Source organism: Lissotriton vulgaris, chromosome 5, assembly GCF_964263255.1.
Source record: "Lissotriton vulgaris chromosome 5, aLisVul1.2, whole genome shotgun sequence".
In the NCBI taxonomy this organism is placed as follows: Eukaryota; Metazoa; Chordata; class Amphibia; order Caudata; family Salamandridae; genus Lissotriton; species Lissotriton vulgaris.
The window spans coordinates 1,398,888,796-1,398,916,211 of NC_141693.1; the positions used below are offsets into that span (position 1 = coordinate 1,398,888,796).

Below are 27,416 nucleotides of genomic sequence, written 5' to 3' on the forward strand. Positions count from 1 at the left end.
ATAGGCATTCTATATTCTGTCTCTCGATATTTTGGTGTCGATATTTTGATAATTTAATATTTTGTCCCTCGATATTTCGATACTGATCCAGTTAAAATAACTGTGTACGGGCATGAGGCTGGGGTTAGGTCTAAAACTGGTAGACCTATGGTGCTCTGTGCGGGTAGAGAAGACATTTCTTTTAGTTGTTTTAGTTGTTGGCTCATGTTGTCTCCCCTTTCTAACCTTGCAGTTCCTACTTGCTGTGTTAAGGGATTGCCTGGGGTCCCTGTGCTCAGTTCCCTTGGCCCCCTAGCGACAGTACTTGCTTTAGGTCTAGTTACTTCAGGGTATGTAAATGGGACTCTATTACCTATAACATCTTTCCCTGTTATGTGTTCGTTATCCCCAGTTGTCCTCCCCTCATTCACATTTACAGGTAATGGGGCTGGAACTGTAGGGACTTCAGGTTCTCTCTGAGCGGCGGCACATGCACACCTAGGTGCCCCTTGGTTAGCTAGTACGCTACTAGAGTTCACGAGTAACAACAGTTTTTCTTCAATTGACCCTATTTTACATAAAAGTGGCTCCTGGAGAGCAGTCATCAAAGTCTCCAGTCTTTCCCATTCATCAAGTTCATCCCCAAGCTCCATACTGGTGTCCTTGCCACTGTTGGAAGTTTGATTTGCGTCCAATCCTTTGTTAGATTCTGGGACGGGTTTGTTAGGAAACCTAATTCCTTGGTACTTAGATCTAGGTTTTTGCTTTTGTTTTTGTAAGACTCCTCCCCTTGTTCGCTTTGCAGGCGGCTCTCCATTGCCTGCTTTTGGAGACTTCGGTATAATTGTCATGCTTTCCCTGGTGGCCCTTTTGGATCGTGTAATGACCTCAACACGGCACGAGTCCGATGTAATTGCATTATGTGCCATGGAAGGAGTGGAAGGAGGCGGTGTCTCTTCTACCAGTATGGGCGAAAGTCAGGCTCATCGTCCCCTGCAATGCAAATTAGTGGAATTAATCTGTACGACTGTAACTGCTGTTGGTGAAACTGGGAGATTGACTATTTTCTCATTATTACTTTGAACCAGGGGTGGCAGGACATGAGTGATCCATAGATTGCTGCCCGCCCCTGGGGGAGTTAGCCATGACGAAACCTCCCATTGATGACCGTTTTTGTGCTGTCAAGGTCTCAAGTGAGAGTCTTTTTTCTATGAGCTGAATCTGGTGGGTCAAAATCGACCCTGCTCTTGTCAGAAAAGCGTCCAGGGTCCCCACAAATAGCCCCATGGCCTTGCGTTTTCTCATTTTGCCGGCAAGTTGTTGCTAGATTACAGTAGGGCCCTCAGGAAACAGAAATTCAAATAAGTACCTTATTAGGTAGCTGGAGTACACCTTTGTGTCCGCCTTAATGCATAAAATCACAGGGGGGTGGCCCAGCCTCTTGCTGCCTCTGACGAGCTCAGACGGGCCACACCCTTGGCCTGGGCTTCGCCCGGGCATGCCCCACACAACGCTGTCCAGGGACCGTGAAGAAAGTGCTATGTGCGCCGACACCCAGGGACGCTGGCAAAAGTGCTGGGTGCTGATGCTGGTTTACGGTGTCCTAACCCTAGTACTTTGCCCTTGTTAGTCCCACTCCCCTGCTTTCCCTTGTCTCATGGATCACGAAGACAGCAGGAGGGACAGGCGTGGAGGTTCAACTTCTTGCTCTTACTCCTCTTTACATCTCATCATCAAATATGTGACTGTTGAGGGACTATGGCTCATGAAAGTGGTCAACAGAGTGATGTCATTGAGTCCAAAGGTGCAGGATGTCACTCTTACTATCCCCCACATTTGTGTGAATTGATGTCCATGGGTTTATGGTGTTTCAGGAGCATAGTTCCTCATCAACAACCTCTGTTATGCTATCCATCTCAAATCTCTGTTATCTGGATTATACTTTCTCAGTAGAACTTTGCGTTTGTTCGACAACATAAATGTCAAAACTGTGCAAGACTGATTCTACGCACACCATCAGGATATGTTGGCCTTTATCCTGATAACTCTCAGTGCACCATCTGAATCCCTAAGCAGGTATGGGCAGGTATGGTGACAGGTGGAACGTGCAACCTTAGAACTAAGGTTGGGCGTAGTTCGCATAGTGAGGCTACCCGAAGTTCCGCAAAGTGGGGTGGGCACTTCGCCCACCCACACACTTCGCATAGCCCCACTACGCGCCGGCCGCCTCCCTCCCGCCCTCTTCTACACCCGTATTTTTACTATTAAACACAGTAAAATAAAAGAAAACAGCACTTACCTTGATGCGGCGTCCCGGGGCTCCCTCTTCTTGTTGATGTGCTGACTTCTTCAGAGTAATGCGCATGCGCGGGCCCCGTGCATGCGCCTTTCTTGCGAGGAATGTGCATGCGCGTGTGCCCGCGCATGCGCATTACTCTGAAGAAGTCGGTGTGTCAACAAGAAGAGGGAGCCCCAGGACGCCGCATCAAGGTAAGTGCTGTTTTCTTTTTTTTTTACTGTGTTTAATAGTAAAAATACGGATGTAGAAGAGGGTGGGAGGGAGTCGGGTGGCGGGCAACTTCACAACACCACAAAGTGTGCGTAGTGTTTTGCCTACTACGCCTACTTTGCGAAGCGTTATGTAGGCAATACTATGCCCACTCCGTGGTCGGAGCGAAGTCCTTTGCCCAGGGTTACTCAGAACATGACAACCCTGACTCCCCAAGGAAATCATGGTAACAGATCTAGAACCTTTTTGTTTGGTTACTCATGCATAACCAAGGAGATACACAAGGAAGGCACAGCATGGCATTTCAATATTTATTGAAGCATAGTGATTCTTGCATAAAATACGTGTGCTGCAATGATCAATAGAAGGAAACAGAGCCTTGTGATTAGCATTACAAGAATGGCATAAATGTAACGTGATAGATATGTTCCTACCTAGCGCTCCATATCCTACTGCTCTTAGAGTGGGTAAATCTGCCAGAATCCGTGTAGGGTGATCTATTTCCCCTGCTACCTATGGGTAAGCGTAATTAGAGGGTTAGTCTTGGTGGAGAGCTGGGCCTCATCCTTTACAGGAGGTAAACAGGAATCAGCTGGGCTGGAGTTCCAGCATATGTCAACTTCATCAGTCCCAGCAATATGCCCTTCTACTTAAACAAAGGAGTGATGCCCTTAATACAGTAAACATCACCCATGTTGCCATGCAGAAGTCCCAGTCAGGCTCCCACTATTGATACTTCCCTGACAAAACTGTTGCTGAGGGAAAAATAATGAACATCTTGCACAGTGAACTTTAGCTTTTGTACAGAATGTTCAAGGATCTCATAATGTAGGCAAAGCTATTTCATGGAACAGTATCCGTACAAGCACGCAAGCAAAAGTGTACCAAGTATCAACGTTCAAGAAAAGATGTAACATTTAAAATGTGAACTTGTGAAATGGTGGTGTTCCTGCCTGGGCATAAATTTGACAACATGGCATCTCTATAAATTCTGACTTCTTCTGGTTAAAGTTCAATGTGAAATAATGTTGACAAACTCAGTGTGGTTCTTGGTGGGCATTCTATGCTTTCTTTGAATAAAAACACCACTACCCCTTGTAGGTCACAAAACTACCACCACCAAGACTCAAGAATGACAAATCAGTTGACTTTTGTCTCAGTTGACAAATACTGTCTCTAGGAGAGCAGAGAAACATGTATTGACATTCATTTTAGCCTTACAAAATTAGATGTGTATTGTCTAAATAACAGACCAGTTTCTACACTTGTATGGAAGCTTTCTGCACTAGTTGGGTCTCCCATCTTATACACAAGGGAAGCTTTGCATAGAGTGCATTCTTAAAGTTCCCACGGAAAAAAGCAATAGAATGTCAGTGACTGCTAGAAAACAAAAGTCCTGTGAAAGAGAGCTATTAATATTTGATTAAGTTTATGCATCTTGGTCAAAGGAACAAGAAACACTTTAAAAAATATGGGATTTTTATACTGGCCCAATTCCAAGTTTCTTTCATAGCCCGTAATAATCAATTCCTGCTTGCATCATGTGTGCTTTAAGATTCAATTTAATAGTATATCCGTCATTAATCAGAGTGTTGCTAGCTAACATAAGAACACTTCAGGTGTATACATTGTAGTGTTCACTATACAACGCTGACCTTGCTGTAGATAAACCATTAAGAAGGGGTGATGGGAGTAGGAGGGTATATTCCCCATAAGGCAGCCAGGCAAATATCATTAGTATATTTTTTTTAAAGAACGGTTGTCTGTTTACGACTCTACTTTTTACCACTGCTTAACTCTAGCTGATATAGCTGTTATTATTTTTATTTGCACTGATATTCCTATTCTTTTTCCTCATGAGAAGGTTCCTTATTTCTAACAGTGAAATATGTACTAGGTTTGTGACCATATATGAGTCTGTTTCATTTGTAGAGAAATGCATATAAATGTAGCAAAATCAATAAACAAATGCAGTACAACAATTATTCAATGTCTTAATGTCAATCCAAATGACCACTCATGCAAGTAATATGTTTAGGGACTCCACAGACTGCTTCTGAGTTACCTTGGAATGAGACATAGATCTATCACCAGCATGCATGCGAGGGTGCCGGTTATTTATGTAGATGATCTCACAAAGTGGTGTAATGTACATATTGAAAATAATTGTTACATGTTTTATTCCTATTGGAATCTAAACTTTCAGGTTGGTATGCATTATGAACAACATTATAGCTACATGATCTGCTCTGCGTGAACATCCTAAAATCAGCCCTCTGCCTGCTAAAAGATTATGGGCCTGATTTAGATCTTTGGGGCAGGTTAAGCCATCTCAACGGTGACGGATATCCTATCCACACCGAAATATCATATAGGATTTATATTTTGGCAGACAGGATATCCATCACTGTGGGACAGAGTAACCCATCCGCCCAGGTCTAAATCAAGCCCTTACTTCCTAAAATAGACAGATGCAATGATGGACTAGGGTTTTTGCAAAATAAAACCTGCTCGGGTTGAACTCCTCATTGTGTGGATTATTAACAAAATGGTGTGAAAATTAACAGTGTAAAACAAAAAGGGGAAAGATGAAAACTGCACATACATGTGCTGGGAGAAATTAGTGTTTGTAGCACTTTTGTAGAAGGCTGCAAATGCAGAAATAACAGCCAAAAGCCACAAGTTTTTTTATCACTAACTGTTTGACGAAAAGGCTCCAGGGACGACCCAGCAAACTACCGCCCAATTAGTTTATTAGATTCTTCTCAAAAGGTAGCAGGAAAGGTGGTATTGGGCAGGATCATCGAGTGGGCAGACGATAACCATATCCTATCAGATCTCCAAGCAGGCTTCAGAACAGGTACGGGTACAAATGAGCAGACGTTCCGCCTTCTAATGATCTATTGGAAAGTGGTGGTGCTGGGAGGGGGCAGTCTGTATTTAGTCTTCATTGACCTGCGGACTGCCTTCGACCTGGTACCACGCACGCTTCTATGGAACGTCCTCGATGGGTTAGGCCTCCCCCCTATCTGCTGTCACTGCTTGTAAAATTCCATGATAGGAACTTCGCCCAAATTAGATGGGGTGCACAGGGAGAGAAAACATCTCGTATCCCCGTGGACAGAGGCGTCCGCCAGGGGTGTGTGCTTGCCCCCACTCTGTTCTCTCTCTATATCAACGGAGTGGTGGAGCATCTTTTGCAACAACCATCAGACGCACCCACCCTGGCTGGAAGGAAGATCCCAACGCTTCTGTTCGCGGACGATACCCTCCTAATTTCAAAATCACCAATGGGCATCCAATCGTTGCTCTCCAGCTTTCAAACCTTCTGCAATGAAAGGGGCTTGGCCATAAATACAGGTAAAACTAAGTTCTTAGTTCTTAACCCGCCAAAACAATCTGTTTATCCCCCGGTCCTGGATTCTGTCCCACTTGATCGTGTGAAAGAATTTGATTATCTGGGCATACGCATCAGTGATACCATGAGCTGGAAGGCACACCATCAAAAAATCTTCCTTACCCACAAAAGGGTGGCAGGTGCGCTGCTCAAGGAGCAGCGAGCATCACCATCAAAACCTATTGGGGCCCCCCTAGATATCTATAGGGCAAGGGTTGTAAGCGCGGCACTCTACGGTGCTGAGCTGTGGGGCACTCAAAAAGTTGACACTCTGGCCCATCTTGAGAACAACTTCCATAAAGACCTAATGGGTTTGCCCCACAGCACGCCAACAATGCCATTACTGATAGATGCAGGTACCCGGGCAATCTGCGACCAAGCGAAACTACGCCCACTCCTGTTATGGTCCAGAATTTGGAACGTGCAGGAATTAAGTAGTTACGCAGACGCCTTGAATGACATTTTGTCATTATCGGGTTCTCATAAGATCATCTGGCTCAGGGAGGTCAAAAAGCTGCTATACAATTTGGGCCTAGGCGAGGCTTGGTCCAACAAATCTGCACCCTCAAAACAATATCTAAAGAAGGTTTATTGGGCAGTGAGAGGGCCCGAAGTATAAACCATTGTAAATCTGTAGCCCTGTTTCTGTCAGTCAAGGAGTTGCCTTTAAGGGAACCTTATCTAGACACCATTCAGAGCCCAAGGAACAGAGCATTGTACATCAAGTTTAGGTTGGGGGTACTTCCACTATGTGAGTTCACGTCCACTTGGAAACCGCCCGCTCAAACTGTACCCTATTGCCCCTTTTGCGATTTAAGGGTAGAGTCTGTGTCCCATATGTTGTTCGAATGTAGTGTCTATGTAGCCCCGAGACGTAGGTGGTTGAAGCCTATTTGCAGAAGCCTGGGAACTCGCTCTCACTTAGAAGCCCTGCGTATTTTACGTACAGATCCTAGACCCCTCTTTTCAACTTGTATGGCAAAATCTTTGGGTTGGGCTTGGCGCCTAAGAACTGCAAGAAAAATGTTAATCCAGTGACCGAGCGTAGCCACCCAATATGCTGTTTTGTATATGAAATGTTTTTATGTGATGATTGTCGTTAAAAATGTTTTTTAAAGATGTGTAAATGCTTTTATGATATGTTTTTATCGAATAAAGCTATTACTTACTTACTTACAATAATGTACATAGACTAAGAAAATGCAAACAAAGCATTTCTAGAGCATTAATAATGGAGTTTTGTAAAATGTTAATGATAATCACATGTGTATTTATCTTTCCTAGAGTGCATTTTACTTTTCTGCAGAGAAGTCCACGAGAGTCTTTTGGGTTTTAATTTGCTTATTAGAGTGTAGACTGCAAAAATAATGAAATCTGTCCTTCATGAGTTCCTGAAGATGGCCAAGGTTATATGGAAGAAACAATGAACATTATGAATGGAACTTTCTTCCCGAGCGGAGTATGTGGACACTTGTACTATAAGATTGATACATTAGCGAGATGGAGAAATGTGCAAGCCACGGAAGAGATTATCTGAGTTTCCTCTGCTGAATATTGAACACAAAAGTTGTCTAAAGATAAAGGAACTGTTGAAAAGTTAGGCACATCGAAAGTGGAGTGACCAGACACCCTTTGGTTTAAACCAATGGGGTTGAATAATTTTCTGTGTGATGATAAATGGGGGGTTGGATCTTTAGAGAATAAGGGTGTAAATATTAGTACTGAAATGGTTGGGTGTGCGTTCCTTCTTTTATTTTTGGCGTGAAGAGAGAGCAGTGTTGCCTATTCCTAACTTAATTGACTGTTGTTCTGCTGATCCTGACTCTTTGACTTTGCTTCTCATTCCTTCTTGATGATGCCCCAGCATACTCTCTTGGCCAGAGAGAATGTTTCCAGACTTCTAGCATTTTGTGCGATAGGTTTGTATAATATTCTGAATTTGCATTGATCTTATTTGAAAATGTCTTTACTCTTATGTCTCTTCGCCTATCCACTCTCTCATGACCCGGATATTTGGGATGTATAATTGTGAATTACTGTATTGTTGCTCTCTTGTGTGATGATCTATGATTCAAGCTGTATTACTTGATGAGCATTCACATATATCTAGATAAAGCATATTGATAAGGAAACTGAGTTTGTCTTTATTAATGTCAATTAGTTATACTGAATTATTATTCCTTTATTTAGGTTCTTATTTCAGAATTCTGTCAATCCTATGCCAATCCCTGACCACTGACAAAGAGGAAATAGAATAAAATAGATGGTAAAAAAATTGGTAAAGTGTTTTAAACTCATGCAGCGTGAAAGGAACTCTTAGGTATTAAATTGGGTCCAGATGATAGAAATGAGCAAAATCCCTTTCCGCTGGATCAGTTTTTGGTAGCAGACTTGATTGGTTTTATGGTTTAAATTGGCAATTTATTGAGACGGAATTAATAATTACTAGTATTTTGTATCATTGTTATATGTTGTGGTCTGCCGTTGACCTAAAGAGAGATGGGTCCGAAGTGGCTTAAGATCCTGGGATTAGCATAATGAGCAGGTTTAGTGTGGCATACACTAAGTAGTATTGTGTTGTCTGCTGAGGTGGTATTAAGCAACAGTTGGGTTGTTAATATTGCATAGGTAACTTTAAAGCTAGTTTAGAAAACGCAGCTGAAGAAGTCCTGAGAATTTTTACTTGATTGAGGGTGGAGTAATGCTGGTCGATATACTGCTAGTAGCGAAAGATTTTTTTTTTTAATCTATCTCTTTCTTTTAGCGGAGTAGACAGGCAGGTTTCTTTATCTGTTGTTTTGAATCTTGTTTTCCTTTGAGAAGAGTTTGTAATTTACTGCCAATTATTTTGGTAAAGGGAGGGTCAGGTGTAGGAGTTATACTGACTTCACAGAGAGCCGCGCTGGCATGGGTCAGCTAGTGTGAATAGTCACGAAAGAGTGCTGTGCTGGTATTGGTTGGTTGGTGTGAGCCACGCTGGTACTGGTTAGTGTGAACAAATGCTGTATGTGAAAATACAAAAAAAATTCCCTTTGTTTTGCCTGATTTAGTAAAACAAACAAAATAAAATGAAGTTAGTGAAAATGATGAAGACTTTGTTTAGGGAAGATGAGCCCATACCTATTAGAGAGGGAATTCCTGTACCGCCTGCTTCTTTTAGGAGATGGGAATTTGGCGTTTTCAGTGTATGGATTTTAGAGAACCTGAGATATCAAATTAATGAATGAATCAATCAATCAATTAGGGGTTTACATAGCCTGCTACTCACCAGTGAGGGTCTCAAGGCGCTGGTCAATTGAGACCAAATCCTAGACAAATGCAGTCTGAAGCACTTGAAGAATGGGAACATGAGGCATATAAGAGAGATGGAGACGGGTCTGAGAATAAATACTGAAATACCGTGAGTAGATACTCATAGGCAAAAGGGGATGCCCAAATGAAAAAGTGGAGTAGAGATGTGATTGCAGTAGGTGAGAGTTTATATCCGGTTGTTGTAGTGCAGGATCAGGTTGGAGGAAGGTGTAAAGAGAAAAAGAAAAATGTTGAATTATCAGTTCCAGATCCAAATGAAGTTGATTATGAGTTTCCTTCATCATATCAGGAAGGAACAGGAGAGAATTACCCTGAATGCTCCATTGATTCAAGTAGAGGTTCCTCAGCCTTTGCAAGTGAGAAATACAAATGTAATGAGTCAGGTAAAAGATGATTTGACACAACAGATTACTCAATTGAATCTGAATGCAGAAGCTCTATCAGTTCCTGTGACGATTGGTCCCATAGTTCCATTGTACAGTGAGGGTCGGGATATTTTGCAAGTGCATACATCGACAGTACCTGTTCATGATGACAGGATTAATAGTGGTGCTGAAGTAAGTGAGACAGGAACATTGATTGATATTTCAGAAAGATCAGTAGAAACCCCAAAGCGTAATGTGCAGATAGAACCTAGAAGATTAGTGCAGAATGTGAGAGCAAGTGACACCTACCTCAGGAGGTTCAATAAGACAATCACTGGAAGAGTTGGATGAATGAGTAGATTAAAAGCAGACTTGGAAGAAATGATCTTAGGTACGATTAGTCCAGAAATATTGAGTAAATATCAGGAAGAAGAATTGTTGTTTTTGTTTAAAAATATTACAATGAGAGTAAAGAGACTTCATGAGAGATTTGCTGAAGTTGCACAAACTTATGGAGTTGACATAGCAAAAGCAATGGCTTTGCCAAAGACATATAGATTGGATTTTAGTGATAAAGATTGGAGAGTTTGAATGCTTCCGGTAAGCGATTGAAAATTAAAGAGTTGATTAATACATTAAGAAGATGGCGTGAATTAGAACATTGGAAAGGCAGGTGGGCTAAAAAGAAATCAGAAATGCTTGCAAATAAAGGAGCATCATCTATGTTTCCAGTGAGAGAAACAGGGACAGAGACAACAATGACTGAACTGATATATCCAATGAGAGAGGTACCAGGAGGTGGATATGTTCACATTCCGTGGTCAAGACAGAATATACTGTCTTTTACAAATGAGTTTCCTAGATTGAGAGAAAAACCAGTTGAGTGGTACAAAGTAAAAATATTTGTGAAGGATTCAAAAGTCTTGTTGAAAGATTTAGATGGTTTGTTTGACATTGTGGTTCCAGCTGATTTATGGGTTGAGTGTAAAATTGCAGTAGATTTGCCAAAAGAAGAATATCCCAGAGATGCAAAGACTGGAGCACCATCAGATGAAGTGATGAAAAAACTATAATCAAGTAATTACCTTTTTGAAGGGAAAGATTTCACCAAAAGAGACAGATTGGATAAAAATAGATAGAACAACCCAGAAGATGAAAGAAACAGTACATGCTTCTTATTACAGGTATTTAAACACTATAGTGGTTTTGAAAGCATAACTGATAAAGATATGGGACATTTTGTGTATAAGTTTGCGTTTAGTTTGAAACCGGATATTAGTCATGATTCAGCAGCATTTGATTTGCTGGCAGAATAAAAGTGTAGATGAGATATTGTGGTATGCAAAATATTGTAGTGATGATATTGAATCAAGGCATAAGAAGTTGAAAGAGAAATTACTGTGGGCACAGATGAAAGCAGCACAGAAAGGTAGCAATTTTGTGGATTTTTCTCAAACAGGTTTCCAAAGAAAGGGTCAGAATCAAAATGGTCAAATTTCTAAGATGGGAGGTGTGATGATGAATGGTGGTGTTTCTACTCAAATAAGAGATAAGGGTAGAGGTAATAAAGAAGAGATGAAAAAGAAATGTCCCTGTTATGCGTGCAGCAAGTTGGGAAAATGGAAACGCTAATGTAAGGTTTTCCTAGGGAATACTTAAATGAATCAGGATTTTAATCAGCAAATGCAAGTTGAGGTGAACGGAAATCAACCACAACAGGTAGTTCCACAGGTACAAATACTACAAGCCCCAATGCCAAACGATGTGAAGGCTCAGGTACAAAGATACAGTGTGAATGTGGGTGAGCAAGCAAACAATAATCAAAATATGCAAATGGTTTCACAATATTGGTTGCAGTGCCAGGAGAGTATTTCAGATACATCTCAATGACAGTGCCTGAAGGAGGAGGAGGAGTGCGTACTTGGCGCATCTTTAGAGGTAGATCAGTGTGGTCCCTTTGTAGATGGAGAAGTTAAAAGTAATGTTATTACATTCCTTGCAGGCATTGGTGCTATCCATTCCACTGTGAGAACTGTGGAAATCCCTAACCTACCCCTCTTTGGAGATGCTATCCAAGTTGTAGGTGTTTCAAATCAATTGATCAGAACTCCAGTGACAAAACCAATGAAGGTGCACATTGGAGATTTTAAAGACTTGCATTGTTTTGATGTGTGATACAAGTCTGGTTAACCTGTTAGGTAGAGATTTACTATGCAAACTGAATTGCACCATCTATTGTATACCAGATGGTATAGCATTTCATACAAAGGACGAGGATGAGGTGTTTAAGGTAATGATGGCAAGGGGCATAAGTGGATGATTTATATCTTTCATTTACAGCAAAGGATTTGCCTGCTGAACATGGTGATGACTGGTGTGTGGAATTTTTCAGGGAAAGCTATTGGATTGATGAAAGGAGTTGATCTTATTCAGATTTCAGTCAAACAGGGTGCAGAATTTTCAAAAATGCCACAGTACAAAATGATTCCTGTGACCCGGAGGATGCGGATTCACAGCCATCCTAATCGGCCTCTTAGTTGGCTGACTTTTGTTCTGCTGATCCTGACTCTGTGACTTTGCTCCTCATACCTTCTTGAGGATGCCCCAGCTTACTCACTCGACCGGAGAGTAGTTTTCCAGACTTCTAGTAATTTGCGCAGTAGGTTTGTATGATATTCTGAATTTACATTGACCTTATTTGCAAATGTTTTTACTCTTTTGTCTCTGTGCCTATCCACTCTCTCATGACCTGTATATTTGGGATGTATAATTGTGAACTACTATATTGTTGTTCTCTTCTCTTGTGTGATCTATGATTTAAGCTGTATTATACTTGATGAGCATTCACATATTTAGATAAAGCATATTAATAAACAAACTAAGTTTGTCTTTATTAATGTCAATTAGTTATAATAAATGATTATTCCGTTATTTTGGTTCCTATTTTAGAATTCTGTCAATCCTTTGCCAAACCCTGACCCCTGAAAAAGATTCATCGGAGAGGAAAGAGAATACAATAGATGGTAGAAAAATTGGTAAAGTGTTTTAAAACCATGCAGTGTGAAAGGGACTGTTAGGTATTACATTGGGTCCATATGATAGAAATTTGCCAAAATCCTTTTCCACTGGATCAGCAATCAGATGATAGATAAAAAGCTCAAAGACATCAGCACTTGAATCTTCACAAATGGGCACAAACACCAGAATTAGTCCTTGGACCTCCCTTTTGTATAGGGTCTGTTGATGATTTGGGCATAATTTACTAACACAAATTTTGCATCGGTGCAACGAGAAATAGGAGAATCCAATCTTTCTCAGTAAGATGCAGATCAGCATGAATTCTTCAAGTACAAGATTTAACTGCTGTTAAAGTCATAAGACATGTAATACCTTTAATGCTACAAACTGTCCACACAAGACAGCAAGCAACTCCAGCGGCCCCATGCATCAAGGTATTTAGGAATCGCATACGGTGCGATTTGGTAAAATCGGCCGTTTGCGATTCCTAAATATCTTTTTAGTATGCATCAATCATTTGTGGCAAAATCGCTACTTTTAGCGATTTCCAAAAATGCCATTGCTTCTAAGGAATCGCAAATTTGCGATTCCTTAAAAGCAATGCATGATTGTTTTTAAAATTGCAAATTCGCAATTAGGGGGGGGCAAATTACCACGAGGGTGAACCTTGTGGTAATTTGCGAAAAATATTTAAAATGCTCAAATTAACATTTTAAACACTGTCATGTTACAGACACACATGTCCTTAGGACATGTGTGTGTGAAACATCCACTTTAAAATACATTTCAGGGGTGCAAGGGGGGGTCCTTTAGACCCCCCCCCTGCTCCCATGGAATGCATTAACATTTTGCGAATTCTAATTTGCGATTTCGCAATTCCCATTGATTCCTATGGGCCTTTTGGCCCATAGAAATCAATGGGAAATGCGAAATCGCAAATTAGAATTCGCATAATATTTGCGATTCAGTATAAATTGCGATTTTTACTGAATCGCAAATATTATGAGAATAAATTGTTGCATCCCGTTTTGCGATTCCTTATTTGCGATTCCCTAATTTTCGCAAATAAGGAATCGCAAAACCTTACATTGATGCATGTGGGGGCAGATGTTCTTTTTATCCTCAATGGTCCACATCCAAGAGATGTCTTCAGACCCAGAGTGCAAGAGATCAATTGTCTGAATATATTCACTCCCTTTACAAAGACCCAACAGTTAACAAAAACTGAGTTGGAAATGCATGAGCTAATGCTTCTAATTATTTGGGATTACCAGGAGAGGTCACCAACTATTAAAGAGGATGCAAATTCGTCTCATCTCCTTTTGCCTGCAACTGATCCTTTAAGTACAGCAAAATACACTTTTTTATCCTAAATTCTATCTCAATAAGATCAGTCTAAATAGCTTACATTTTATAATACATTGTATTAAAATCCAAAGTACACAGGCTACATAAACTATCTTGATCTTTTAAAACATCATACATTAAGAATAAAGATTTCAGATATTTTGTTCTCAAGACCAAAATTGGCAAGAATCTACTGAGACTGTTTGTCTCACTTCATTTGTGGGCATTTTTCCTGATCATCATATGATACTGCATTAAGTTAGAGGTTCTCTGTGGAAGACTGTGAACCAAGATATGAACAACCAAAAAATTAGACGATTTCACAACCTTTCTTTTACATTAACGTTTGTTTGAAACTTCAGAAATGAGTTCAATTTTAAAAAGGTTTTCAACAGCAATCTCTTTATATAATCTTCATGCTGTAGAAAGGTATTCCAATCTATATCTTAGATTTGCCTTGCATTTCCGCTCGGAGATCAAAATTATTTTTACCTATTGTTGCTCATTTCATTTAACTTTGTTTGCCACCATATTGATAAGTTTTATTATAGCTAAAAAAGGCTGTGGCCCTAATAAATGCTTCAACTATTTCTGAATGTAGATTGTCAAAATGTGTCCTAACATCTGCTAAGACTGGAGATTGTGTCTCAACCTCCTCTACACAGACATTCCATTAAAGGTTTGAAGTTTGAAGCAATTAGGTTAAGCTTCACCAGTCTAGGAAAATGAACAAGAACAGCCCTCAAAGTGAAATTATTGAATTGGCCTCAAACTGCATAGACGTGTGTAGACGATCCAATAATTGAACAATTGTAAGGTAATAGAGCTTTGGATAGCAGTACATTTCCTATGGTTAGCTGTGGAGAGACAGGAAGACCAAATAAGTGGTACATCTTACTTCTTAGCATAACTCGGCCAAATACTGAATGGTCTCTGTCAATAGTGCTGCAATTCCATCGGTGGTGCTGGAACTGTCGCTGGCATTCATGGATCCACTCCCTGGCTCCCTCCCCGATGGCCTGCATGATGTCGGGGTGCTTCTGGCACAGCTGTCGTTGCTTATTCACAAGTCCAGGTATGTTATCACAAATCACCCTGGCACCTAGTGCCCCAAAATACCTGCAACAAAATGAAACTTTATATTAAAAAAAAGAAGAAATGGGCTACACATTTTAAATAGCATGCCTAAATTTAGGTCTCTATGATATTCAATATGTGCGCCTAAATACAAAAGTGGAAATGATAATGTCCTTTGTATCTACCCTCTTTTTCTTGTACTTTTAATTTGAACATTTGAAATTGGTAGAAAATCCATTGTGCTAGGAGAATGACTGCTGCTAGATAGGACTTGCTACTTTATATATATATGTTCAAGAGCTTATTTTGACTACAACTTCTTCCAGGTTTGCAAATGTGCCCATTTGCTGGTTTATTGTCTAATAACATGTCCCCACCGAGTCAAAACCTTTGGAGCTGGTCAAACAAGGTGATATTCTTGTGAACCATACCAGTGCTTAGTTCTATGTTATGAAGCATAGAACAATGCAATGTTATAGCTTTAGTGAAAGGAGTGGCTGGTTCAGTAATCATACACTCTGAAGCATAAGCTAGACCCTGAAGCTTTTTTATTAGATTGAAAATTATTAGACACATTCTATGGCACCCAAAGAGGCATAAGAGACATAAAATCTTGTAGATGTAAAGGCGAACACCAAATTATCCCTCTATGGCATTTTGATAATAACCAAGGGCTCCTATTAGTATAGTTATGTTCATCAATATAGGTGGTAGCTGCTATTTATGTCAATTATTTCCAGTTACCTCATGACCAAAGTAATTATGCATGGTCAGGCCCACCGAATTACAAAAACCCTATGGATCTCGCTGTTCAATCAATCAATCAATCAATGTACTTGTAAAGCGCACTACTCACCCGTGAGGGTCTCAAGGCGCTGAGGGGAGGGGGGGTGCCGCTACTGCTCGTAGAGCTAGGTCTTGAGGAGTCTTCTGAAGGCGAGTAGGTCTTGGGTCTGCCGTAGGTGGGTAGGGAGGGTGTTCCAGGTCTTGGCGGTGAGGTAGGAGAAGGATCTGCCACCGGAGGTCATTCGTTGGATGCAGGGGACGGTGGCGGGGGTGGGGCTGGCGGAGCGGAGCTGGCGGGTGGGGGTGTGGAAGCTGAGTCTGCTGTTCAGGTAGGCTGGCCCGGCGTTGTGGAGTGCTTTGTGTGCGTGGGTGAGGAGCTTGAAGGTGATCCTCTTGTCGATGGGGAGCCAGTGTAGGTCTTTCAGGAGGGGGGTGATGTGGCTACGGCGGGGGGCGTTAACGTTCAGTCGGGCAGAGGCGTTTTGGATGCGTTGAAGTCGTCGTAGGTGTTTGGCTGGGTTTCCTGCGCAGAGTGCGTCGCCGTAGTCCAGTCTGCTGCTGACGAGGGCCTGTTTCACCGTTCTTCTGGTTTCAGTCGGGATCCACTTGTAGATCCTGTGGAGCATGCGGAGGGTGTTGTAGCAGGAGGAGGAGACAACGTTGACCTGTTTAGACATGGAGAGGGAGGAGCCGTGGATAAATCCTAGGTTGTGTGCATGGTCGTGTGTGTCGGTGCTGTTCCCAGTGTGGTAGGCCACCAGGAGTCGTCCTAGGCTGATGGGGTGGGTCCGAGGATGAGGACCTCCATTTGGATCGAGTTCAGCTTCAGACGGCTGTTCCTCATCCAGTCGGCGATGGCCTTCATTCCCTCGTGGATGTTGGTTTTGGAAGTGTGTGGGTCTTTGGTGAGGGAGAGGATGAGCTGGGTGTCGTCGGCGTAGCAGATGATGTTGAGGTTGTGATGGCGGGCCACTTGTGTGAGGGGGGCCATGTAGATGTTAAATAGTGTCGGGCTGAGCGATGAGCCCTGGCGGACGCCGCAGATGATGTCGGTAGCTTTGGATCGGAAGGGGTTCTGCCGGAGAGGAAGGACGTGGTCCAGTCAAGGGACTTCTCTTGGATTCCGGCTTCTATGAGGCGTGTTTTTAGGGTGCGGGGGCAGACCGTGTCAAAGGCGGCCGACGGGTCCAGGAGGATGAGGGCTGATGTTTTGCCATTGTCTAGGTGGCGCCTGATGTCGTTTGTGGCAGAGATGAGGGCTGTCTCGGTGCTGTGGTTTCATCTAAATCCAGACTGGGACGGGTCCAAAGTGTTGCTGACTTCCAGGTGGCAGGCCAGTTGAGAGTTGGATATTTTCTCAATGACCTTCGCCGGGAATGGTAGCAGGGAGATGGGCCGGAAATTCTTGAGGTCCTTGGGGTCCACCTTGGGCTTCTTGAGGAGGGCATTGATTTCAGAGTGCTTCCAGCTTTCCAGAAATGTTTCTATTTCGAAGGAGATGTCAATGATCCTCCGTAGTTGTGGTGCGATGGCTGCGTCTGCTTTGTTGAATATGTGGTGTGGACACGGGTCTAACGGAGATCCTGAGTGGATGGAATTCATGACCTTGCGTGTCTCTTCGTCATTGACGTTGGACCAGAAGGTCAGGCGGTTGGCGTTAGTGGTGTTCCCAGGGGAGGCGGGGTCTGGCGTAGTCGAGGCGGTCGTGGTGTTGAAGCTGTCGTGGATGACAGCGATCTTGCGGTGGAAGAAGATGGCTAGTGAATCGCACAATTCTTGTGAGGACGGGATGCTGCTGGTGTTGGCGCTGGGGTTGGGGAGTTCCTTTACAATGCTAAAGAGCTCTTTGCTGTCGTGTGCGTTGTTATCCAGTCGGTCTTTGAAGAAGGATCTTTTGTCTAATCTGATGAGGTGGTGATGTCTGTTGGTGGCGTCCTTGTGGGCGTTCGTGGAGCCATATCTTCTCCAGTTTCCGGCATGAACGTTTGGAAGTTTTGAGCTCGTCGGTGGCTCTCTTGCTGGCATGGCTGTTGGAGGGTTTCTTCAGCGGGGCAAGGGTGTTGGCACAGTCATCGATCCACTGTCTGAGGTTGCGGGCTGCGGCGTCTGGGTTGGTGGGGTTGGAGGGTGGGTTCTGGGTGAGGGTAATGATCAGCTGGTCTTCGGTGACTTTGCTCCAGCAGCGGCGGGGGCGCTGTTGGGTGTGGTGGTGCGTGGTTGGTTTCTTGAAGGTGAAATGGATGCAGTGGTGGTCGTCCAGTGGAGTTCGGTGGTGTGGTTGAAGGCGACGTGGGTGCCTGTGGAGATGACGGGGTCCAGCGTGTGGCCAGCTGCGTGAGTGGGTGTGGTGACGAGTTGTCTGAGGCCGAGGTTGGCAAGGTTGTCAATCAGGGTGGCGGAGTTGGCGTTGTTGTTATTCTCGAGGTGGAAGTTCAGGTCCCCGAGGAGGATGTAGTCTGTGGAGGCGAGTGCGTGGGTGCTGGCGAGGTCGGCGATGGAGTCGCTGAACTGAGCCCGGGGTCCGGGGGTTCTGTAGATGAGTGTACCTCTGAGGGTGGTGTTGGGGTCCATGTGGATCCGAAAGTGCAGGTGTTCGGCGGTGTTGAGGGTGCCATCTGCGTGGGTGGTGACCTTGAGGATGTATTTGTGTACAATGGCTATTCCTCATCTGGTTCCGTTGGCATGATCCCTGCGGGTGACCTTGTAGCCGTCCGGGATGGCTATGGCGACGTCGGATGCTGAGGAGTTGTTCCACCAGGCCTCCGTCAGGGAAACCACATCTGGGGCGGCGGTGTCGAGCAGGTCCCAGAGTTCGACAGCGTGTTTGCGTGCGGAGCGGGTGTTGAGGAGTATGCAGCGGAGGTGGTTGGGTCCAGTCCTTGGGTGTTTGGTGGTTCTGTGGCAGGTGAAGCTGCAGGTGCGGCAGGAGAAAGGTCCGTGGGTCCGTTTCTGGGTGGCCTGGAAGCAGGTGTTGTTTCGGCCGGCGTTGAGTGCATGAAGGCTGCTGGCGTCGTAGTGGAGTATGGTGTTGTGGTGTTCGCAGGGTCCAGGGGTTCTGGCACTGGGCGCGGTCTAGGTGCGGACGGGCGCAGACGGGCTCACAGCGGCCGCCATTTAAGGCAGGGAGGGATGGAGGAATGGCTAGGAGGCAGAAGCGGGGCGGCGAGGGGGCGGGGCCACAGGGGAGCAGCAGTGGGAATGGGCAGGGGAACAGAAGGCAAAAAGGGTGGGAGGGGGGAAACCATTGTACCTACAGCTGCTGGTACTTTATTTGAAGAATGTGCCTATGCCCACTACAATACACTCAGAATTAAAATTGTGAATTGGGTGGAGGAGGATGTGAAAAACATTTGTAGAGTGACTGGAATACAGTCACAAATAAGATCTAGGAAATGGTGACCGGGAGAAAGAGACTGTTACTGGGGCTTTGTCACAAAGAGAAACGAAGAAATACTGGATGAGAAGAAGGGAGACAGAGAGGAAGGACGGATGACAGGAAAAAAGAATGGCAAGGATTGGCAGAATGTGATAAAGTGGATGAAAGAGTATCAGAAAGCCTGATGGAGAAGAAAATAATAAAAGCCAGGAAGAAAAGCAGAGTGACAGGGATTGTGAGAAACCCACCATGAGAGCTGAGAGGTAATAATGGCCAAAGTCTTTTTTTAACCGAAATTGCAAAGATTGGACAACATGCACATCACAGGTTGAGCCTACTAAGGCAAAACAAATAAGACCTTAAGGTAGCCTTGTCTCATCATCTAGTAGTTTGGTCAAAATGCAAGTCTTAGGAAGTTTGCCAGAAAAATCACTAAAGCAACATGGACAAAAATTAGCTGAATTATATCAGTGCATGTCAGTGGGAGAAATTGTTAACATTGTTGACTACGGAAGCCAATATGTGCCTAAAAATGTGACATTCAAGTGGGCGCGCATACGCAGGCTCAATATTATCTATATGACTCAGTTCTGGTGAACGGCAATAAAGACGTACACATTGCAATCTGTAACGCCTACAAAAGTTCATTCTTACCCAAAGTCTTTCAAATGTGTCTCTTCAGTATTTCTATATATTTTTATGTTTTGGGAAAATAAACCAGTATGGCTGAGATTTGGTGGATATGGAACCACCCCATCTTTGCAACGGATCAGGTCTGTACTCAGATCTTCTTCTTTCCCCCACAGGAGTGGCGGCAGCACTTTGGGGCTATCTATCACTTGGAAGAGAGCAGTTATCCTGCACCATGTTGAACCAGGGTTGAACTTTTTTATTGGATGGAGGTTAAGAAAGCCATCCAAGCTATTCCCAAGGGGAAAGGCCCGGGCTCAGATGGCATTCTGGGGGATTTGTTCAAGTCTGAAGTGGATTTATGAGCTTCCCTGCTCATGCAGCACTTCAACGCGGCTGCGAGAGGGAAGATGCCCACTAGCTGGAAAAGTTCCATCATAGTACCAGTTTTTAAGAAGGGGAGTAGGACTGATCCTGACTGCTATCATCCTATATCCCTAGTGGACAGCGAAGTTAAGGTCCTGGGGAGGATTTTGTTGGATTGTTTGGTATTGTGAGCTAGTGAGGGGAACATTCTCACAGAGATTCAGTACAAGTTTAGGCTCGGCCAGGGGACAGTGGTGCAGATCCTTAACCTTATGCTGTTGATAAATAAGAATTCTAGATCAAGACGAGGGTTGATACAATTGGCCTTCATGGACCTTAGTTCAGACTTCGATCATGTCAACAGAGCTAAGTTGTGGGCTGTACTTGGGTCCATGGGGTCGAACCAGCCTTGCTTTCTTTCCTGCAAGCCCACCACTGTTAGATTTGGATCAGAGAGGGAGTACCCTTCGTCCCTGGAATGGAAGATAAGGGTGAGCCAGGGGTGTATTTTGGCCCCCTGTCTCTTCAATCTGTATATCAATGGTTTGGAGGTGGCCTTGTTGGAACAAGATCTAGACATCCGATTAGTAGGTGCTCGCCGTTTACCAGTTCTTCTATATACGGACAATGCTGTCCTCATGCCTAGGACTGCCAACGGGCTGCAACGATTGATAAAGCTGTATGTAGGGCATATGGCAGACCTGAACCTTACCGCAAACCATCCCAAATCCCATGTGAGGGTGGTGAGACCTAGGAATACCAGGTAAAAAAAGCTTTGTGTTAAAGGGTCATCCCATCTCTAGGGTACAGCACTTTTTTTTCCTACGTGGGAATTCGTTTATACTCCAGGTTTTCTTGGCAACCTCTGATAAAGAAAAACTCGCTGAAACTTAAATCGGCCTTTGTGGGGGTTGCCCTTTTAGCTAGATGCTTGGGCCAAACTCATTTAGCGGTGATGTTAAAGGTCTATAAGGCTAAATGTGTGTCACTGGCCAGCTCTGCTGTGAGCTTTGGGGTTCTGTACTGTGTCCCCAGCCACAGGTGGTCGAAAACTCTTTTCACAGGAGCCTTCTAATAGTTCTTAGAAAGATCCCTTCAGAAATGTTACACAAGGAAGTAGGCATTGGTTACATAACAGACTGGATTGCCCTTCGTCCCTTGATCTTCTGGCAATAAGTTTGGTTGAAAGAATACACGATTATCTGGTATTGGAAGGAGCGATGAATATTTCTTGGCTAGCCTATATCAAGCTTGCTTTTAAGTCTTTGGGTTGACCTAAGCTGAATCCTGAAGGGTTAGTCCAGAGGGATATCCCCTGGGTAAAACAGACCTTTTGTGGAAGGGCGGCACCTGTACGAGAAGCCTTAGCCCTGGATAAGGTTTCCTTCCGATAATTCATAATGATCAAGACAATACAGGGTATTGAACCTTATCTACTGTGGGAAATGTGTTCATATCACAGGAGGCTCCTAACTTACTTCAGGTATAACACGATTTATCAGCTTTTGTTACCTAGAGGGACTTGTTGTACAGTCTCGAATCTCCCTCCTTGCTCTTGCGATCATGTGTACATGATACTTTCCTTCTTGCTATGATATGTCCTAGATTTAACCGGACGCATACCAGCCTGTTTTTATCCGATTTTTTGATTTACATCACACCTTATTTCCTGAGTTCTTTTGTCCATATACTTTTTTGACCTCTGTGTTTTGTGTCTCCTCCCACCAAGTTTGATTAATTTGTTAAATAAATGTGACTTTCATTTTTCTCAAGGACATTGTGTCTGGGCATAATTGTTTTTCCCAGTAATATTTACAAATATGCGTTATAAGGTCCCTTATTCCTTTAAAGCATTATGCACCACTGGTCCCTATATATCCATGGGTTTCGATTTGTGTCTGTACTACTTTTAGAAGGTTGTTTTTTTTCTTGCTTTAGCCATTTGGTGCCTGCTGCCTGTCTATGCTCACATGTTTGGGGTTGATGAAAGTTGGGCTTTGTATATTCCCTCTAGACAGTCACACACAATGGGAGCTTAGGTGTGACCTGATGGGCCATCCTGGCAGCATGGGAGGGGGTAGCTGGGCACAATCTCACTTACACCTCAGTAGGCTGTGTCCAGTTCACACACAAAGGGCTACATACCCCTTATAGTGAGTTTGGAGCAAGGGTTGGAAGGACAGGGACTCTGCGCACTTCAAGGGCTTGTCTTTGAAGTCTCCCCCACTTCTAAGGCACAGCTGGGTTTAAGTACTGGACCTCTGAAACCACCAATTTAGTGCACTTCTGGACCTGTGGATACTGAGCCAGGAGAAGGTGCTGCTGAAAGAACTGCCACTCTGCTGGTCTTCTACTCTGAAGTAGCTGCAACCTTGCTGGGTTGCCCTGCTGTCCACTTGCTCAGGGATCAAGAAATGGACCTGGAACCCATCTTAAGCCCAGGACCCCAGAGTGACTCAAAGGGCTAATCTGCTGGCTTCCTTATCGGATACCAGGCTCCCCTCAGCTCCTGGACGCATCTTCAACAAGCTCCTGACTCTTAAAAGGTGCCTCCCAGGTCCTGGGCTCTTGGAAGCAGTCTTTTTCCTCTTTAAGTCAGGCTTTTGGGCTCTTCATGAATGTGAACGGGCACATTCGCTCCGGAACCATGTTGCTCACCTGAAAATCCAACACAAGCGCCCGCAAATTCGTCTCTACAAACAGCAAGTATCATGGCTGCAGTCTGCCCGTCCGTGACACCCAGTCTGTTCTCTGGGCCCTGCCGACCATCGCCAGCAATGCTTTTGTTGCTCCTGATGAATTTCATCCCTGCAATTGGGACTCTAGTCACAAAGGTTGAGAAGGTAAACCGCCAGAAGGAATAATCTGAGACTGTATCTGAATCACGCTCCATTGTGGTCGGTCTGAACTTTTGGTTTTGACCTAGTCCAGTGTGACCAGGTATCCCTGGTTGGCACTTTATGCTTTTAAGAGCTATTATGCAGTTTATTTGTTTCAAATTCATAAATCCGTTTCTATATATCGGACATTTCTCAGTTTGGTCTTGTTTTATTTATAAAATTAAGCTCAATTTTTCTAACCTGGTGTAGAGTCTTTTTTTGTGTGTTTGTTTAACTGTTTTACTGTTTGATGTGCCCCATCAATACTTTACCACTTCCCCCTAAAGTTAAGCTTGATTTCTCTGTGCCAAGCTACCAGAGGGTGAGCACAGGTTAATTGTGGGTTTGCTTGTGCCTTACCATGACTAGGATTGTCATTGTTGACTGACCAGGGCTCACACCCCAGTCAACCAGTAGCCCAACAAGTGACAAGAGATATTTGTTGGACAGGTAAGGGTTTGGATACTGAGGGAGGTCTTGGATGACAGCTAAGTTGAAACGTGAAATAAGAGCAATCTTTACATCCACTTAATTTGCTTGTAGCAATGATTGGTGGAGTAATGTAATAAAGTGCAGAAAGGAGGTTAGAATTTCATTTATGTGCAGGGTCTGATTGTGGGTTTTTGATTAAGGAATCTGTATGGGACTACCCACATCACATAGATATACCAGGGACATCCTTTTATTTTGATGAGAGGGTGATGCACTCTTACAAAAGTGAGGTTTGTATGGATGCAAGAAAGAAAATGTATGAAAAATGCAGTTGAGAGATGTTAATAAACCTATCTCAACCTCTGCCAATGAAGGCTGTGTGAGTGTTAACGTGTCTTTACTCGTTGGCCAGAGGTCATCTGAGATTTCTAACCCTTTACCATCTGTGAGAACGAGAAAGGAATTGTTTAAACTGATGGACGTTGTATTCCAAGGTGTATTTTGAAGTGCGAGAAGGGAGTGGAATTTAGAGAACAGGTAAAGTAATGTGAAGGTGTGGTTGGCAACAGAAGTGTGATGGAGGGTTTGGATCCTTGGTTAATTGCAGATACCATTGAATAATGTAGGTTAGACTTTACAAAGCCCTGTTTGTATGGATATGTGCCTGTATGGGTATGGACGCAAAATCCGCTCTGCTCGCAAAATTTGCGAATTTTCGGCAATTTCGCGATCCGCGAATCTCGTGAAATTGTCCAAAAATTAGCGAATTCGCGAGCGGGGGAATTTTTTTTTTGGGCCCACAGGAAGCACAGTTTAGGCAGGTGCTCGAGTTGAAGCTAACTTTGTAACCCTTTTAGAATGGCGCCGGCAAGCTGCCACAGTGCTTGCTGGCGCCATTCTAAAATGGTTACAAAGTTAGCTTCGACTCGAGCACCTGCCTTAACTCTGTAAGTGCTTCCTGTGGGCCACAAATTAAACCTCAACAGGAAGCACTTACAGGTATAAATAAAGCAGGTGCCCGAGTTGAAGCTCAAATTCAGTAACGTTTTAATCAGCCCAAAACATTAGTGAGTACGGTCAGGCTGGGCAAGTGTGCTTTAACCCCATATCTGCCGTCGAAAATTATCTGTAATACCCGAGGGAGGTCTTTGCATCCCTGAGTTTCTCAAGCGCAATCCCCGTTCCTGTGACCAGGAGGCTGCTTTCTCCTCACCTGCTGCCCTGCACGCTCTCTGACCCTTTATACATGAGGCATGTTGACACGCATAGAAGCCCCGCACCACACACTAGCGGTATCAAACGTCTTCCCGCCCTTTCCCAACTATGATGGACAGCTCACTCAAGGGACCTAGGTGCCTTTTGGCATGGTGGCAAAGTTACAGGCACACATGGTCAGTGGAGACAAATCTTCTGTCCCTGTTCAGCTGCAGTGTAGGAAAAGCACTGTACATTTACCCAACGAGGTAGCACTTACTGTATTAGCCAGTAGAAAGTACTCCAGTTGAGTAAAGGTATTGCACAAAACGGTGGCATCTTCGTGGATAACTATGCAGGGCAGGATTCATTCAGGCACGAGGCTCCTGTCACAAAAATTAAACCTCAAAAGGAAGCACTTACAGATAGAAATAAAGCAGGTGCCCGAGTTGAAGCTCAAACTCAGTAACGTTTTAATCAGCCCAAAAGCATTAGTGAGCACGGTCGAGGCTGGGCAAGTGTGCTTTAACACTATATCTGCCGTCGAAAATTATCTGTAATACCTGAGGGAGGTCTTTGCATCCCTGAGTTTCTCAAGCGCAATCCCGTGTAGTTCCAGTGACCAGGAAGCTGCTTTCTCCTCACCTGCTGCCCTGCTCGCTCTCTGACCCTTTATACTCAAGAGGCATGTTGACACGCATGAAAGCCCTGCACCACAAACTAGCAGTATCAAACATCCTCCCGCCCTTTCCCAACAATGATGAACAGCTCACTCAAGGGACCTCGCGCCTTTTGGCGCGGTGGCAAAGTTACAGGCACACATGGTCAGTGGAGACAAATCTTCTGGCCCTTTATGCAGCTGCAGTGTAGGAAAAACACTATACATTTACCCAACGAGGTAGCACTTACTGATTAGCCAGTAGAAAGTACTCCAGTTGAGTACATGGAAATCGCAAAAAAATCTGCGATTTCGCAGAAAAAAACGCAAATTCGTGGACTTTTTTGGGATTTCACGCGAATTCGCGGACCGCAGATCCGCAACATTCACCCATACATGAGCAGTGTCTAGTCTGAGCTGGGTTTGTGTTGGGTGCTCCATATCGTAAAGTGTTATAGTTATGTATATCTTTTGTGTATATTTTCACCTCTTTTTCTTTGCTTGTAGCTTTTTTTGTATTTTTTGCATGTAATAATCTATTCTGTCACTCTGTGTTTTGCTTTGTAGTAAACGATTGTTAATCTGTGTGCTTCATAAGAATACATCCTTATTACCTCATTATGTGTATTGCATGTTCACATACTTTTAATGTGAAATTGTAATCAAAAATATTCTTCTTTGTCCCAGGCCAGCAGTCATGACTGCCACACTCTATTTACGTGTGTGAGTTGTTCTGAAATTACTTTTTCAATTCAGTTCACTTACCAGAAGGGCATGGAGTCAAAGGCAGAAAGAAATACAGAGCAAGGGAGGCCAAACTCGAGATTACAAAGATAGGAAAGAAGTCCTAGAAAGGGAGGTTGTGACAGTTCAAAGGGACAGATTGATAGTGATGGAGAAGATGAGACAGGAAAAGAGTGTACGCTAACATATCACTCCACAAACTCCTCCAAACTTCTGCCACTTAGCAGAACGATGGTCATGCTGCCTTACTAATCCTGCTTCCCGCCATAGATAGCGGTCTCGGATACTGTACCACACAAAGTTCAGGACTGACATGGTTACTCAGTCACCCTATTTTCATTGCACAACAGCATTGGCACTCGTGCCCAGCTCAAAGTAGTGCCCGGCTAACTTTAAGCCCTGCCTTACAGCATCACTTTGGCAAGAAAGATGGAAAGCATCAGCTGTGTGTTAAATAAGAGAGAGTGAGGAAAGGGGACAGGGATCTGGGAAGACAGGACTTGATAAAGACAGAGAAATGAGCAAGAGCAAAACATTAAAGAAAGTGGCAAAGCAAGGAGGATGTTGTAAACAATGTTGAGGTTAAAACATCAGCCTGCCAATATGTTGCAGTAATAATACCGACTCCATAAATATCATCATGGCGGAGTTAATAATAGTACATTTACAGTTCCTCTGACTATAATTTGGTAGTAGATATAACGGTCAGCATATTTATATATATACATGCAGGTCGATATTTCAGCCATAATGTCGTGACCTAAAACCACCCGAGTGGGAAGGTAACAAAGAGGGCCCAATGCAAGCAGTGAAAGTTGTACAAGCAAGTTGTGAGAGACAATATGCACCAAGAAGGAGAAATTGAAGTGTAGGACTGGGGAAGGGAAGAAGGTGTGGTAACCAGAAGAGGAGATAAGAGATTAAAAAATACATTCTGAAAAATCGAAATGTATACTTATTGGAACGGTGAGTAAACTGAACAGTACAGTAAGTATGTTAAAAGGCATTGTGCAATCTATTCTTGCTACTGGTTACAAAGTGCAGCAGTTTAATCTTAACTTCCTTGTAAGGGCAATCCTACTCTCAATTGCCCTGAGGGGCAAATTTCCCAATGATTAGGGCTACATGACAAACGGTAAGTCATTTTCGAAACAACTGCTTACACTGTTGGAAACAAGTTGCTCAATATTAAGTTTATCTGGGCTACATATACATTTTTTCTTGAGACCCAGGAAAGATTGTTAACCATAAGTACTATTGAGTCGCCTAAGGCCATACATAGCATTCTCCAGACTCCTTTTGGATGAAGCCAGAAGCCATCTTCATAATTAATTATCTAATAATACC

General features: G+C 43.6%; 1 protein-coding gene across 2 annotated transcripts in view; it reads right to left on the reverse strand.

Annotated features, from left to right (window-relative positions):
- The window catches only part of WNT2B (Wnt family member 2B), a 368,678-nt gene that overhangs the window by 120,758 nt on the left and 220,504 nt on the right, over positions 1–27,416 (reverse strand). For both annotated transcript variants that reach the window (XM_086923346.1, XM_086923347.1), the window contains exon 2: positions 14,826–15,046. In XM_086923346.1, coding sequence (XP_086779472.1) covers positions 14,826–15,046 — 221 coding nt within the window. The remainder of the gene's footprint in view (positions 1–14,825; positions 15,047–27,416) is intronic.